This window comes from Trichomonas vaginalis, chromosome I (genome assembly GCF_026262505.1).
Source record: "Trichomonas vaginalis G3 chromosome I, whole genome shotgun sequence".
NCBI lineage: Eukaryota > Parabasalia > Trichomonadida > Trichomonadidae > Trichomonas > Trichomonas vaginalis.
Window position 1 is genome coordinate 19,327,511 of NC_067203.1, and position 14,809 is coordinate 19,342,319.

At 31.2% G+C, this 14,809-nt stretch overlaps 6 protein-coding genes across 6 annotated transcripts, besides 3 other annotated features; 1 reads left to right on the forward strand and 5 right to left on the reverse strand.

Annotated features, from left to right (window-relative positions):
- Nucleotides 1–663: part of a mobile genetic element that runs on past the window's edge.
- Nucleotides 664–740: 77 nt separating this feature from the next.
- Nucleotides 741–2,366, forward strand: TVAGG3_1013160 (armadillo (ARM) repeat-containing protein family; the record flags this gene model as incomplete). Its single annotated transcript, XM_001579541.1, has 1 exon — nucleotides 741–2,366. One exon carries the CDS (start codon nucleotides 741–743, stop codon nucleotides 2,364–2,366), a length of 1,626 nt encoding a protein of 541 aa, XP_001579591.1.
- A 149-nt stretch (nucleotides 2,367–2,515) lies between these two features.
- Nucleotides 2,516–2,731: a mobile genetic element.
- Nucleotides 2,732–4,303: 1,572 nt separating this feature from the next.
- On the reverse strand, nucleotides 4,304–5,360 carry TVAGG3_1013180 (6-phosphofructokinase protein; the record flags this gene model as incomplete). Its single annotated transcript, XM_001579542.2, has 1 exon — nucleotides 4,367–5,341. One exon carries the CDS (start codon nucleotides 5,339–5,341, stop codon nucleotides 4,367–4,369), a length of 975 nt encoding a protein of 324 aa, XP_001579592.1.
- Nucleotides 5,361–6,524: 1,164 nt separating this feature from the next.
- TVAGG3_1013190 (spectrin binding) lies at nucleotides 6,525–9,108 on the reverse strand (the record flags this gene model as incomplete). Its single annotated transcript, XM_001579543.1, has 1 exon — nucleotides 6,594–9,080. The coding sequence occupies one exon, from the start codon at nucleotides 9,078–9,080 to the stop codon at nucleotides 6,594–6,596; it is 2,487 nt and encodes an 828-aa protein (XP_001579593.1).
- Nucleotides 9,109–9,396: 288 nt separating this feature from the next.
- Nucleotides 9,397–9,525: a mobile genetic element.
- Nucleotides 9,526–9,764: 239 nt separating this feature from the next.
- TVAGG3_1013210 (14-3-3 protein A isoform) lies at nucleotides 9,765–10,513 on the reverse strand (the record flags this gene model as incomplete). The annotated part of the gene is made up of 1 exon (XM_001579544.2): nucleotides 9,792–10,505. One exon carries the CDS (start codon nucleotides 10,503–10,505, stop codon nucleotides 9,792–9,794), a length of 714 nt encoding a protein of 237 aa, XP_001579594.1.
- Nucleotides 10,514–11,333: 820 nt separating this feature from the next.
- Nucleotides 11,334–11,952, reverse strand: TVAGG3_1013220 (ATP hydrolysis coupled proton transport; the record flags this gene model as incomplete). The annotated part of the gene is made up of 1 exon (XM_001579545.2): nucleotides 11,421–11,942. The coding sequence occupies one exon, from the start codon at nucleotides 11,940–11,942 to the stop codon at nucleotides 11,421–11,423; it is 522 nt and encodes a 173-aa protein (XP_001579595.1).
- A 790-nt stretch (nucleotides 11,953–12,742) lies between these two features.
- TVAGG3_1013230 (ankyrin repeat and SOCS box-containing protein 4 family) lies at nucleotides 12,743–14,716 on the reverse strand (the record flags this gene model as incomplete). The annotated part of the gene is made up of 1 exon (XM_001579546.1): nucleotides 12,743–14,716. The coding sequence occupies one exon, from the start codon at nucleotides 14,714–14,716 to the stop codon at nucleotides 12,743–12,745; it is 1,974 nt and encodes a 657-aa protein (XP_001579596.1).
- Between the last annotated feature and the right edge of the window lie 93 nt (nucleotides 14,717–14,809).

Consider the following 14,809-nt stretch of genomic DNA (forward strand, 5'->3'; position numbering starts at 1 on the left):
TTAAATTGATAAGACATTCAAAATATTTGAATGGTTTAAAATATTTTCTTTTAATTTCTATAAGATATTATCATGATTATATAATAAAATTTAAATTTTTATTCAAAAAGGCAATATTTCAAACTTTTAATTTCAAAAATCTTAATTCTGCAATAGGTGTATTTAATTGTAGCAAATTTAATGATCCTTCGTCATGCTTAGCAATTTGGAACTCATAAATTAATGATTTCTTCAAGTAAAATTCTGCATTATTTCAAAAGTCAATAATTCTCTAGTAACTTTTCTTCAAACCCTAACCATTATATTATATGTATAATGGAGAATAATTGCAAAGAAAGATAGCCGAATTTACTGGGTAGTTCTTGTGATGCGAAATAATTGCAAATTAACACGTGGTTTTAACAGCATCAATCTCTTTTTGCTCTCATTTAAATGCATTCGCACACTTTAATTTTGAAATATAAGAGTTTTGGAAATTATCAAATTTATCTGCTCAAATACTATAGATCTTCATAAGTGTTAATAGAATCATTAGCCTTACATATAGTGTTTAATATAATGATGCACATTATACTGGGATTCATTCCTTATTCATCTAGTTATTATAAGATTTACAACCCCATGAAAATTTAAAATTTTGTCAAAAATAGTGAATGTACCTTTGATGGAAATAAATATATATTTTATGTATGCTATTTACAAGTATGAAACTTTAATATGTTTGTATTTTTTTATATTTTATGTCAGTGATTACTTCAATTCTTGCTCCAACAACTTCAGATGAGAAATATATTGAAACTTTGGTGAAAGAATTGACTGCTAATAATGCTGATGAAACATGTGGAAGGATTTCCGAGGTTTTTAAAAATAATAAAGATGTTCCAAGACAATTATTTGTACCCGTCATTCAAAAGATATGTGCTTTTGTCGAACAAAATAATATAGAGCAAGCTACACATGTTTTATTAACATTTAACAGATTTGAACATGTATTTTTCAAAACATTAGATCTAGCACCGTTATTCAAGATAATTAGTACAAACAACAACTTATATAGCACACCTCTGCTCCCGCCATTTTGTGGATTATGCTTTAAATGCATCAATAACAATGAAGACTTATTTAGATTAACATCTACACCAAATATAATTGCCGACTTTGTTCCATATGCTTCAAATCCATTTGTCATATCATTTATCGTCAAAGTGGCTCAAATAGATACATCTTTACGTGTTCCATTAGTTTTTAACGGATTAATCGAACAAATATTACCTACAGTTGCAACAAACGAGACACATTTAGAATTACTATCATTGCTCATATCAAATGTTCAAACAAGAAAGTATTTTATTGATATGGGCCATATTCCGAGATTATTAGATACTTTATTCCAAACAAACTTCTCAAACTTAGCCACAAACGCATTTATAGCATTACTATACCCTAAAGACTTAACAAATCTCTTCAACGCCCAAGATTCAGTGTTCAATGACGGAGCATTTGAGAGATTTATCGAAGTTGCGAAAAATATCACAGCAGATGATGAATCCGTTAAAAATGTTCTTAAATGTATCAATAGTTGTTTATTTTGCCATCCTTTAAAGAATTTTGATTCAAATTTGCTTTTAGATGTAGCTGCAAGAAGACCTTCAACGAGACATTATGTTCTAGATGTATTAGAAACAATATCTATGTCAAATGGAAGGTTTTTATTCCAAGATGGAGCAGTTATGGAAATTGAAGAATTATTTAATGACAAAATGTTCTTTTTATTCATTTCTTACATCTGTTATGAATGCCACAAGTCATCAAAGTTCGATATACTAGGATTTGTCCCTCAAAACAGGCAAGAAAAAATATTAAAATCTGTAATTTGCATACAAAGAAGATTATTCTACGAACAAGCAATAGTAGAATCCCAGGATGCAAGTGATGAACTCTTGAGAAGTTTGTCTTGTGTACTACTCCTTGTTTGCAGAAAAAGTGATGAAAGAAGAGGAATTTTAATTCAATACTCAGTGTCACTTTTTGGTAAATATCAAGGTGAAGTGAGACTTCCTCGGAGTTTTTTGTGCTGGGGAGCACAAGAATTTTGTCCATCGAGGATTGGATATTGGATGAAACGCATAACTCCTCGTATAGAAATGAAAAATTCGGAAATTTTCGACTTATCTCCACAGAAATCTGCTGAAGAAATGCGAACTTTGAACTATGCAGCAAATGAAGCAATCTCTGAGAACAAGAGACTCAAGATCCACGTAAAAGCTTTACTTGACGACAAAGAAGAATCAGAAAAAGCATTTGTTAACCTTGAAAAGGAAATTGTAGCTGCAAAAGTTGTCCAGTTGAAGAAATTCACCGAATAATTGTTATTTGTTTAGATAAAATAAATGTTGTTTTGATAGTTATAACTTTATATTTTTTTATAACGTAGATCAATCTTCTGAGTCCCGGAAATTTGACTGATTATTGTTTTTTTTTTGTTTCAATTTTTGGTTTTTAATTCTGATTATTCAGGGTGCACTTACAACTTTCTGACATGCTCCCATAATATCAATATCTCTTTATTGTGATTGCAAAAAAGTATTACAATAATATAAGGTAAAAAGTAGTGATTTAAAATAACCTCTTCCCGAACAAAGTTAATGAATTTTTACCATAGAAAATTTGGATAAAAAACAAGAATGTCAAAAAAACAAGATTGTCAAGAAAGTGGTAAGTGCACCCTTAAGGTTATTTATCAATTCAACTTCAGGCCAGTTTATATTAGTATAGATATAAGCCTCTTTTTTAAATATTGAAGGCAATTCGAATATATGCGTTTCTCTGGACGACTGCTTTAAAGTTACACAAGCTTGTCATGAAAATGTAGGGCCAAAAAATTATGCAACGTTATTTGATTATTTGATTCAATGTAATTCTCCAGAAATAAGAAATTCATAAAAATGATTTTACATATCAATCAAAAAAGTCGAAAAATATCGGATTTAATTATTTAAATCCAACAGTGAGTAATAGTATAACAATGATTCTACTATTATTTTAGTATAAATTTTGATGAAATTTTATTTTTTGTAAATAATAAAATTCGTTTATAGACTGTAATTTATTCAAGGAAATAAATCCAATGGATTATCAAAATTCGGAACTTCTGTAAATTGTTTACTTTTCTCATCTGATTTATGATCCTTTTAAATCACTCGTCTTTATGGGGTTTAATTATATTGATTTCAATGAGATTTTCCAATCTGATTCAGCAGTTTTGAAATTTCGTAATTGGTTTTCAATTCTTTAGCAAATGAATGCTGTTTATTGAGAGGTTAAACTGTAGAGTGCTTTCTGCTGAAATGATCATTTGATAGAAAATTATTTTTAAAAAGAAATGTGATTATTTTATTGCAATTGGTTCTCCTGATAAACTAAAGATTTCGAGAGGATATATAGGTTTGTAGTCACTAAAATCCAATGGTTTAGGCTCTTTGCTTGTAACTTCAAGGGATGAATCAGGTAAAACAATTGAATTTAATTTCTTGTCCATATAATTCGAGTTGGATATCGTAGTGCACGCTTCAAGCGCTGCTTTAAAGCTGCCAAATTCGAGAAATATGTATCCATCACAAATTGATCGAGAATTATTAGGCCATTTGAATGAAATAGGGTTTACAAGAGTTTTAAAAAACGAGAGAGTTGATTCGTATCGTGCTGCAAAGTTTAAATTTGTTACTAAAACCCATTTATTCTGTCCCATTTTTAAATAACGATTATTTTCAATTCAAATGTAAATAATAAGGACTTTTTTTGTCGAACTGCGCTTTTGCACGGTTACCTAGCAGGATGATTTTATAGCTTGAGAATTATTATATAATTGTTTTATATTTTAGCAGGTGGGGCGCTGAAGAGTTGTGGATTTTTTTTTTGGAAGCAACTTGTGCAGATTAAAATCTAGAGAATCAGAGACAGACTAATATGCGACAAATTGATGGTAACATCGCAGATGCGCATATCGGGGCAGACTAGTGACTTTTATAATAATCTGAATTCCCATTTTTCGAATCAAGCATTCATTTATACTTAACGATGAAATTTACAACTATAAAAATCTTATTCAAATACCTACAGTTATGAATACTTTATAGGTAAATTTTGAAATGCAAAGTAAGAAATTAAAATTAGAAAATAACAATGCCCTAAGCTAAGTAAATACTCTCCTGATAAGTATTTAAATTTTTCGTTGCAAATTTTTATTCAAATTAAAATATTTCTTATAATTTGTACTTTATTAGCATATTTAAAAAGAAAATTATTTGGGAGAGATTGAGAAGAATGAGTTTAGTTTAAATAATTAAGTTTGACAGAAAATTTTTGCTTATTGTTCGAGTTGTTTGTATAATTTGTAAAGATCCTCGTTAAGTGGCTTAAGCTTTCCAACGAGATCCTCGAATGGGACAAGGTTGACCTTTTCGTCCTTGATGCCAACCATCTTGCCAGATTCACCAGCAAGGAGAGCGTCGACAGCGGCCATACCCATGATTGTGCCGTAGTAACGGTCGCGATATGATGGAGCACCACCACGCTGTGTGTAACCTAAGACTGTTGTTCTGACATCGAAGCCTGTCTGGTCTTCAATTGACTTAAGGTAGTCGATGAGGGCCTTTGTGCCTGGCTTCCAGCCTTCGGCGACGACAATGATGGCGTGTGGCTTACCACGAGTATATGCCTGAGTAATTGTCTTTGCGATTTCTTCCATTGATGGGTTCTTGCCTTCTGGGACGAGGCAGACTTCAGCACCAGCGGCAGCGGCAGCCATGAGGGCAAGAGCACCTGAATCACGGCCCATAACTTCAACGACGAAAGCACGTTGAATGGAAGAAGCGCAATCACGAATTCTCTCGATAGCCTCAATGATGATGTTGAGGGCTGTATCGACACCAATGCAAACGTCAGTGCCATAAACATCGTCATCGATTGATCCTGGGAGGCCAATGACTGGGAAACCATCCTTCTGAAGAAGGTTAGCACCAGCGAGTGAACCATTGCCACCGACAACGATGAGACCGTCGATAGAGAATCTGTTTAATGTTCTGATAGCTTCTCTTCTGACCTTTGGTTCCTTCCATGATGGAAGACGAGCTGTACCAATGAATGTACCACCAAGGCCGAGTTTTCCTGAGACACTTCTGGAGTTAAGTTCGAAAATCTTTCCATCAACTAAACCGAGGTAACCTCTGTTGATGCCGTAGACCTTAAGACCTTTCTCGATGCCATAGCGTGTAGCTGATCTGACAATTGCATTGAGACCTGCACTATCACCACCTGATGTTAAGATACCGATAGACTTCATCTACAAAAATAAAAAAGACCAGTTTATTATTCAAAATTTTCTGAAGAATTTGAATATGATTAAAAATCAAAGCAGAAAAGACGATCACAAAATGATACTTTATTTTAATATGATATTAAATACTTTACATCGGCATTTTTAACACATTCCATCATACGAAAATTTTGACATCAATTTTAGGTTTTTTATCCATCAAATTACTTATAAAAGACAATTCAATCAAAAAAGATCGATTACCTCGAATGTTTATTTCAATTTTTAAATTTGTTGTTTTTAGTGAAATAATATGCAAAATAAACTTAAATAATGATACTCTTCAACAAAATTTATTACACATCGTTTATTCATTCAATTTAATAGGTCGATCAAAAATATTATTAGGCTCATTTAAAGATTCTTGTCGTATACTTGGTTGGGAAATATCCAAAATTGAGAGGACTAACATCGAAGACGCTTTCAAATTTTTAATTTTTCATTGACTCTAACCGCCAAGATGGATAACACCAACAATATATAGATCTAAATAAAAGTTAATAAATTTTCAAATTCAATTCGAATCATCTTTTGAGATCGTTATTCGCTATTTGCTTAATTTAATACGCATTCTTTTTGGCTTATGCTAGAACTAATATATTCTGTAGAAAATGGCCACTTTGGATCGTCGTTTCATTCGCTGTTTTGCTAGTCTTTTTTGATAGCCGAAATAACTAGTTAAGAATGTTTAACTACTGGAAGACTAACTATTTCATGTAGAAAATGGTATGATTGGTCTATTCATTGTTTCAAATCATATTCGTATTCGCATTGAAAGAATTCTATCTTTGGTTTTCTATTTTTATACTGGGATCTATGCTATTTTCCCGATATTTTTATCAAATATTTGATTGGAACGCTCAATAATCGGATGAAATTACAACATGTACGTAACTATTTCTCAATTTATCATGAATTCATGCATACAATATTGAACGCTATATATTTCTCTCAGAATCGTTTGAACTTATCCTTAGATAATTTTTATCGGAATCAAATTAAGTAATTGAATTACCAAAAACTATCATGAATCAATTGATAGGATTGTTAAAGCTCAGGGTATTGTTATTTACGTATCATCTATTTATCTGAGTTATATTAGATTAAATATAGAGTTATTCTTTTTAATTTAAGGATGAAAATAAATACATTAATATAATAGATATAATCGTTTATAATTTTAACAAAAATTCGGCAATTTAAGAAAGATAATACTAAATTAAAATAAATCAACAAAACTATCACCATCAGAATCTTCATAATATTTCCTTCTTATAACTTTTTTGATAGGACCTCCTTGTGGACGTTCTTTGCTTGCCATCTCATCGCTTGGTTTTTTCTTTTTCCGTCTTAAAGTTTCTTTTGGTATTAATCGCTGGGATGCATCAATCAAACTTTGTAATGGCTTGGAAATGTTCTCTTCTATTACATCTACAATGTTATTCTCTTTTTTAATGGTAAATTGTTTAACATTTACAATTTGTTGTATTGCCGTTGTAAACCTAGCTCTTGATTGATCTGAAACATAGATCTTAATGAACTTATTGAAATCGCTTTCCTTTTCATCGAAATAAACATATTCACTCGCTGAATATTTCGTTATATCTGCATCATGAAGTGTTTTGATGATTTCTAATGATTTCCTTTTGATTGCATAACTCAAAGCTGTTAACGAAGCATTATTACATTCATCTACATTGCTGCAAATGCTTATCATTCTTGAAACAATTTCTGGTGAACAATATTGGCAAGCAAGCATTAAAGGAGTTTCATTTTCTATTTCTGTTTTGATGGAAATATCACACTTGCGATCAAGAATCTTATTTACAAGGATATCACTTCCTTTCTTAATTGCTATGACAATTAAAGATTCATGCACATAGTTTGGAGATCCATAATATCTTTTAGTATATGGTACTAATATTGGTGGACATATCTTTGGATCGGCGCCATTTTCTAATAGAATATTAACTAATTCAAAGTTATTTGATTGAAATGCATAATTAAGAGCAGTAAATCCTTCTTTATTTTTGGAATTAATATTATGACATTGTTCGACAATGTTTGTAATGGTTTGTTCGGCATTTATTTCAATTGTCTTGGACTTATTAATGGTCTTCAATGCCAATATTAAAGGAGTATTTCCATCAGAATCGATTTCTTCGAAATCTTCGTAATTATCACTTATTAAATTTATTGTTTCAACACTGAAATTTTTGAAAATAGAACAAAGCGGTTTTGGATATCGTAAAGACTTTTGAAGTATATCTATTCCATGCAAAATAAGAAATTGCATTACTTCATCAGATCCAGAATTAATACCATAGTCAAGCAAAGTCATACCATTATATTCAATATCATTTGAAATTTGATATCCTATAATTGAAAGAAATTCAGTCAATTTCCCTGATTTCGCTTCAATTGCATATATAACAGGAGGCTTTCTATCTTTGGTTTGTATTGGAACTCCATTCAAATAGAGATATTCAACAATATAACTATTTCCTTTTTCAATAGCATATTTCATCAATTTGTTGTTTTCTTTCTCGTGTAATACACTTTTATATGAATTATAAATCAATAGGTCAATGATTTCATTTGAAACGTTATAATCAATCGCTTTGAACAATAAAGAATTAACTTCAAAATCATATGAATACTCTAATAACAACTTCATCATATCAATAGATTGAATCTGCATTGCCTTTGTCATCATGATTTTTAGATTCTTTTCATTTCTAATTTCCTCATTATTCATCAAGTATTTGATAATATCAAATTTTCCTCTTTCAACAAGATCAGCAATACTTTCATTAGATGGTTTGTGATTTTTAATAAAGTATTCTATGCCTTTTAAGTAATCAAATCGAAGACATTTTTCATAGTATTGATCAATTTTAAGCCCTTTTTCTATTGCAAAATCTGCAATTTTGAATAATTTGTTTTTCAGTAAATAACCAAAAGAATCATCAATATTGTTCATTATACAAAATGTATATGCTCTAACATTGAAACATTTCAAGCATATGAGACTGCTGATATTTATTTTTGTTGAATTCGAAATTATCCAATCAGCAATTTCATTGTGATGATATTTAATTGCAGTTGTCAAATAAGGAGTAAAAGAAAACTCTAACTCATTAAGAATACTAATGATATCAAGATTTCCAGAGATTACTGCTAATTTACACGCTTTTTCTGTTGGTTTTAACCCATTCATTAATAGATATCTAAAAAGTTCCATATTTTCTTTAAGAACTGTTAGATCAACAAGGAAATTGAAGCTTTCATTATTCTCTTTAGGTACACGTTCTTCAAATTCTGCTTTAAACGAATCATTATCATCATTTTCAATGAAATGAGCCAATTTTTCGCTTAAACTAAGTTCTCTATCATCATTGAAGTCAAAATCTCTTTCAGTACTTCTACGAACATCTTTTCTTATTGACGAATTGGTTGTTTTATTAGCTGAATTAAAATTCAAAAAATTGAAAAAGCTTAAGTTTCTTTTCATTATTCTTTTGTAAAACTTTTCAATTAGAATAGACCAGTAACCATCTGGATTTATTTTATCAAGTAGTTTACGAAATTTCTCCGAATTTTGTTCAAAATCGTCGTGGCAAAGAGATATTGCTGCCAATTCTTCAAAATCTCGAAGGAAACTAGGAATCTCACAGCATGATATCTGTGGAATGGCTAGTTCCATCCTGATTCAGTTAGAAAATAAAACCTGTCTTATCCATCAAAGAAAAATTGAGTGGTATTCAAAAATTTTTTTGATTTGACTGAGTGAAATCACTAAAAACAAATAAAATTCTTATTTAAATTTTACGAGCTTTCATCAAAATAACGTGCATGATGCAATCATGTCAAAAGTACATTCCTGATACTTCCCTGCGGCAAAATTTCAAATATATAGAATAAATAGAATCAATGGGAACCATATATGGATGATATGATCTTATTTTGAAAATTTTCTAATATAAATATTCTATTTAGATGCAATCTCCTGTCTTTTTCATCATACTCTGACAAACATAGAATCACAGTATCACAGGAGCATTAGCTTATGCTAATGCTTTCTGGATTAACTTCCACATTTGTATGACATCCCGAGAACTTCAACATGAACTAATTGCAGACAAGTTCTCCGGCTCCTATTATACTTAGAATCACCAATACAAACTTTTGTTGTTGGCATCAATTGAAAAAAAATCTTTACAACATAAACCTCCCATCAAGCCGATTTTCGTTTTCATTTGAAAATAGGAATACCTATTTGATACCAAATCCAAAATACGAAACAAAATTTCGCATCGTAAAAAATTTGAGATCACACAGTTTACAATTTATGTAAAGAAAATTGGTCGAATATAAAAAAAATCCTTAATATTACATTGAGCAATTAAATCATAATTTACTCGTTGTCCTGTGTCCAGAGTTGAACGTTATCACGAAGGAGTTGAAGGATCATTGTTGCCTCAGAGTATGAGTTATCTGAGTTCTTCTCAACATTGGATGAGCATGTATTGTATGTCTTCTGAGCAAGATCGATGGCCTTTTGCTTTTCGCCGATGATCTCATAAAGGAAGACAGAGTAGTTAAGGATGAGGCCGAGTGATGTTGGGCGGTACTGAGCGATTTCAGCGTTGGAAATCTGCATAGCAGCTTCGTAGCATTCCTTAGCCTTCTGGGCTGGTTCTGTCTTCTCATCATCAGAGCGGGATTCGCAGATGTAGCGGTAGTAGTCAGCCTTGAGCTTCTGGTAGAAAACGCGGGATTCAGCTGTCTTGGCAGCTGGGAGAAGGGAAAGATCGACGAGGCCGATAAGCTCGTTGCAGTACTTCTCAAGTTCGCCAAGGATAACCTTGCGATAGGCGTTGAGGGAGGCAACGCGCTGTGTGTTGCCACGGCCATCTTCATGCTCGAGGATAGCGGCGATCATGCGGAGACCATTACGGCGGGATCCGATGATGTTCTTGTATGCAACAGAAAGGAGGTTGCGCTCATCGTTTGTAAGATCAGCAGAAAGCTCAATAACCTTCTTCATTGTGTCGACCATATCCTGATGGCGGTCAGTCTGGTCATAGATTTGAGCCATGAACAAAGCAACGTCGCGTTCGTTCGACATTAGATGTGAAGTGGTCGTAACTATTCAAAACGCCAAATTTCTTTCAAATTAGAAATTATAAACTGTTTTAAGATTAGTAAACATAATATAAATAAGTTTATTGTTGAGGTCTTTATTAAAATAAAAACTGGCGGTTATTTTTTCTCTTGCTTTTTCATAAAAATAAAAATGGAAAATCAAATCGCCTCTATTTCAAAGAATTAAAATCAGATACAGCACCACTTCCAAGATATGATAATGAAAATCAAAAACCAATTGGACGAGAAATAGCAATTAATTCAAAACGTATTTATTCGGATCATTCAACTTAGTTATGCATAGTTAAAATTAATTATGAGAAAATTTCCCTAAAATTATGAATTTTTCAAAATTATCAATTGTCTGCACCTGCTGCAATACGTCTACAGCATGAACTAGTTTAGGATATTGCATTTGACTTATCAAATTAGTATAAATCACTTCGATGGTTTCGGCTAATCATTGAAAGTCAATCAAACAATAACATAATCGATATTTCAGAATTTGCTTTGCCATGAGGGGAATTATAACATAATTCACTTGAGCCTATATTAAGTATAAGTCAATAAAGACGATATCAATCTTTGATATGAGTAACAACAAATTATCTAATAATTTGCAACTGTACATCGGCACTTCGTTCGAAATTTAAAGAATTCAATCAAAAAATTTCAAATAAAAATATGATATTTTCAAAATATAGTACTTTCATATTGAATTATAAGAAAAATGACTGGAAAATAACTGCAGACATTTATCTTTTTAAGAAAACAAACACTATGCCTACAAATAAGATTATCATATTTTATTTTGTGATAAAAATTGATTTTTCAAGTAAGAAAAGAGATTAAAATATTTTTAGTTGGATTTGTTTGAATGTTATTATATATATATACTTTAAGGGCGGGCTCCACAAGCTAGAACGGACTTGCCACTCAAAATCATTGAAATAATGAATCCGTAAAGACCTAAAACTTCTCCGAAAATCAAAATAAGCATAGCACCCATGAAAAGTTCTGGATGAGAGCTCATAGCGCGACATGAAACATCACCAGCAATTCCGATAGCGCAGCCTGATGCTAAACCAGCAAGACCGACACAAAGACCACCACTGAAGATAGCGTATGATTTGAATTGTGAGAATGGATAGTGAATATTTGTTGATGAAATAATTGCAGCGACTAAACCGTAGATACCGACAATACCGGCCATAATGACTGGCATCATAGAACGGTAGAAGAGTTCTGGATGCTCAGAGCAGACCTTGAACAAGCCGATGGCAGATTTGAATGTGCCATAAGCACTTCCTAATGATGTGAAAGAAAGAGCGCAGGCAATTCCGACATATCCGAGAGCAACTGATGTTGGTGGGCAATATGGGTCGTTAAATTGCTGTTCGGGTGAGTAAGTTGCAGACATTCAGCTTTATGAAGTTTACAAAATGGCCTTTTAATTTTCAAGACCTGATCGTCATGACGATTAAAAAGTTCCAATTGCTGGGATGCTATTAAAATATACCAAGCCTATTTTAAAATAAAAAGACTTGACTCAATCAATTTCACCATTTGGAGTTCCATCAGAACTGACATTTGTAAACTCAAACTTTTGACAATGTAAACCAGAAAATTTGACAATTTACAATATTATTTCTTTTTATTATTATGTGTATATAGTAGAAATAATATCTCCATATGAAATTAATATAAATCCCAAAATTATGGTCTCTGACAATGACTTAAAAAATGATATTATTTCATATTATTTGAGAATGATATGTTAGATCTGAAATATAGTATACACATGTAAAACACTTCGGAATGATATATATTTTTGAATTTACAACTAAAGAAATTTCCCAATTTTAAATATGTTGGCCGACGGGCCTCATTCAATTTTATCTTCAGTGAAAATTTTCTATAGAAATTGATTTTTTATCAAAATACTTAATAAGGAACTTAAAAAGAATGAAGGAGCATTCAAAATTACTGTTCTGATTGAGTGTCTGAAAGGTCAAGTGACTGCTGCTTTTATGAATCATATCAAGGAAGTTAGAAACAAAATATACACAAACTTTGTAGAATTTGATGTCTTCAATTAACAGTATATCTCCATTTGTTTATTATTGCTATAATTAATAAAAATGAAAATTAATTTTTATTTCGAATAAAAGATTAAAAGAAGAATCACGTGAAAACTTGTACCAGACATAAACTTCGGATTCAAAGGAATGAACAATGTTGATTGGATTTATTTGGTGCATCATATATAGCGGTATTTTCATTAATGGTAACATCTTTTTCATTGATATTTGCCCCATGGGAAATAAGAACTTCGGCCGCTCTTTTGCTATTATTTTCTGTTGCATAGTGTAGAGCAGTTTTTCCTTTAATATCTGTTTCATTGATATTTGCTCCATGGGAAATAAGAACTTCGGCCACTTCTTTGCTATTATATTCTGCTGCGCGATGAAGGGGTGTTTTTCCATTTTTATCTTTTTCATTGATATTTGCACCAAGTGAAACAAGAAGTTCAGCTATTTCTTTACTATTGTTACATGCTGCAATATGAAGAACGGTTTGTTCATATTTATTTTTTTGATTGATATTTGCTCCATGAGAAATAAGCATTTCGGCCATTTCATTATTATTAAAACGTGCTACATTATGAAGAGCTGTTTTCCCACTTTTATCTTTTTCATTGATATTCGCTCCGTGTAAAACAAGTAACTTGAATACTTCTTTTGCTTGATGTAATGTTGCGGCATGAAGAGCAGTTTCCTCATTAAAATCTTTTTCATTGAGATCTGCACCATGGGAAATAAGAATTTCGGCGGTTTCTTTATTATTTTGATTTGCTGCAACATGGAGAGCTGTTTTCCCATTTGTATCTTTATCATTGATATTAGCACCATGTGATAGAAGTATTTCAGCTGTTTTTATATTATTATTCATTGCTGCAATATGAAGAGCGGTTAGCCCATATTTATCTTTATCATTAATATTTGCACCATGAGAAAGAAGAAGTTCAGCTGTTTCTTTACTATTATTAAGTGCTGCTATATGAAGAATTGTTTTCCCTTCTTTTTCTCTTTCATTGATATTAGCACCATGTGAAATAAGAATTTCAGCTGTTTCTTTGCTATTATAACGTGCTGCTGTATGAAGAACGGTTTGTCCATCTTTATCCTTTTCATTAATATCTGCACCATGTGAAATAAGAAATTCAGCTGTTTCTTTGCTATTATATTCTGCTGTACGACGAAGAGGGCTTACACCAAATTCATCCTTTGAATTGATATTTGCTCCAAGTGAAAGGAAATATTCACAAAGGGATGGAATATCAAACTTCAGTGAATTAAAAAAGCAATTGTTAACATCATTAGTTTGATCGAAATAAACTAAAAATGATTCAAGATTATTATAATTTCCACAAAAAGATAAATCGATGTTTGTGTTGTATTCATTCATCAAGAATGTAACAAAATCAATGTTGTGTGAAATAATTGCTTTTTCCATGCATTCTTTATTTGGTGTTTTATATTTCAAACATTCACTCATGATCTCTGGATTTCCTCCTAAAAATGATAATTCTAGACATGTTTCAGTTATTTTTGATTTAAACTTCGTTCTTAATAACTTAAAGCAATCAACTGAACCATAGTAACAACATAATTCAAGTAATGAATATCCTGGATAAGTTATTGGATATAAACTGCTATTAATTATTAGTTTTTTATCAAATCCTTCTTTTTCGGTGAATGATATGAATGTTTTGAGGTCATTATCCATAATTGCTCTGCAAATTGTATTTTCTGTAAGAATATCGAGATTTCGAAATTTGTAAAAATCACCTAATTTAATCCCATATTCTTTATAAAACAGAAAGATTGAAATAGAGTTAGCATTGCTGACCTCATGGACATGATAATCATCAGATATGAATTTAGCAAGAGTTAAATATGACTTTGAATAGCGATTATTATAAGGAATGATATCTAAAATATCTTTTAAAATATTTTGAGGGAGATATTTCTTTGAATCAATCAACTCTGTTTTGAGCATTTTGTAAATCTCGTATAAATCTTCTTCATTTTGTGTTTTCAACTGATACAATGCATTGTATGAATCGATGTAGTATTCAAAGGTATTTCTCAATTGGTCATATCTATTTGGTTGAATGTCTTGATCAGACATTAAAAAATTTACAAGTGAAAAATTTTTGGGGTATAATTTAGTCGTCAAATTTTGATGAAAATTTTTCATAATAAAATTTTGGACATTTTCAAT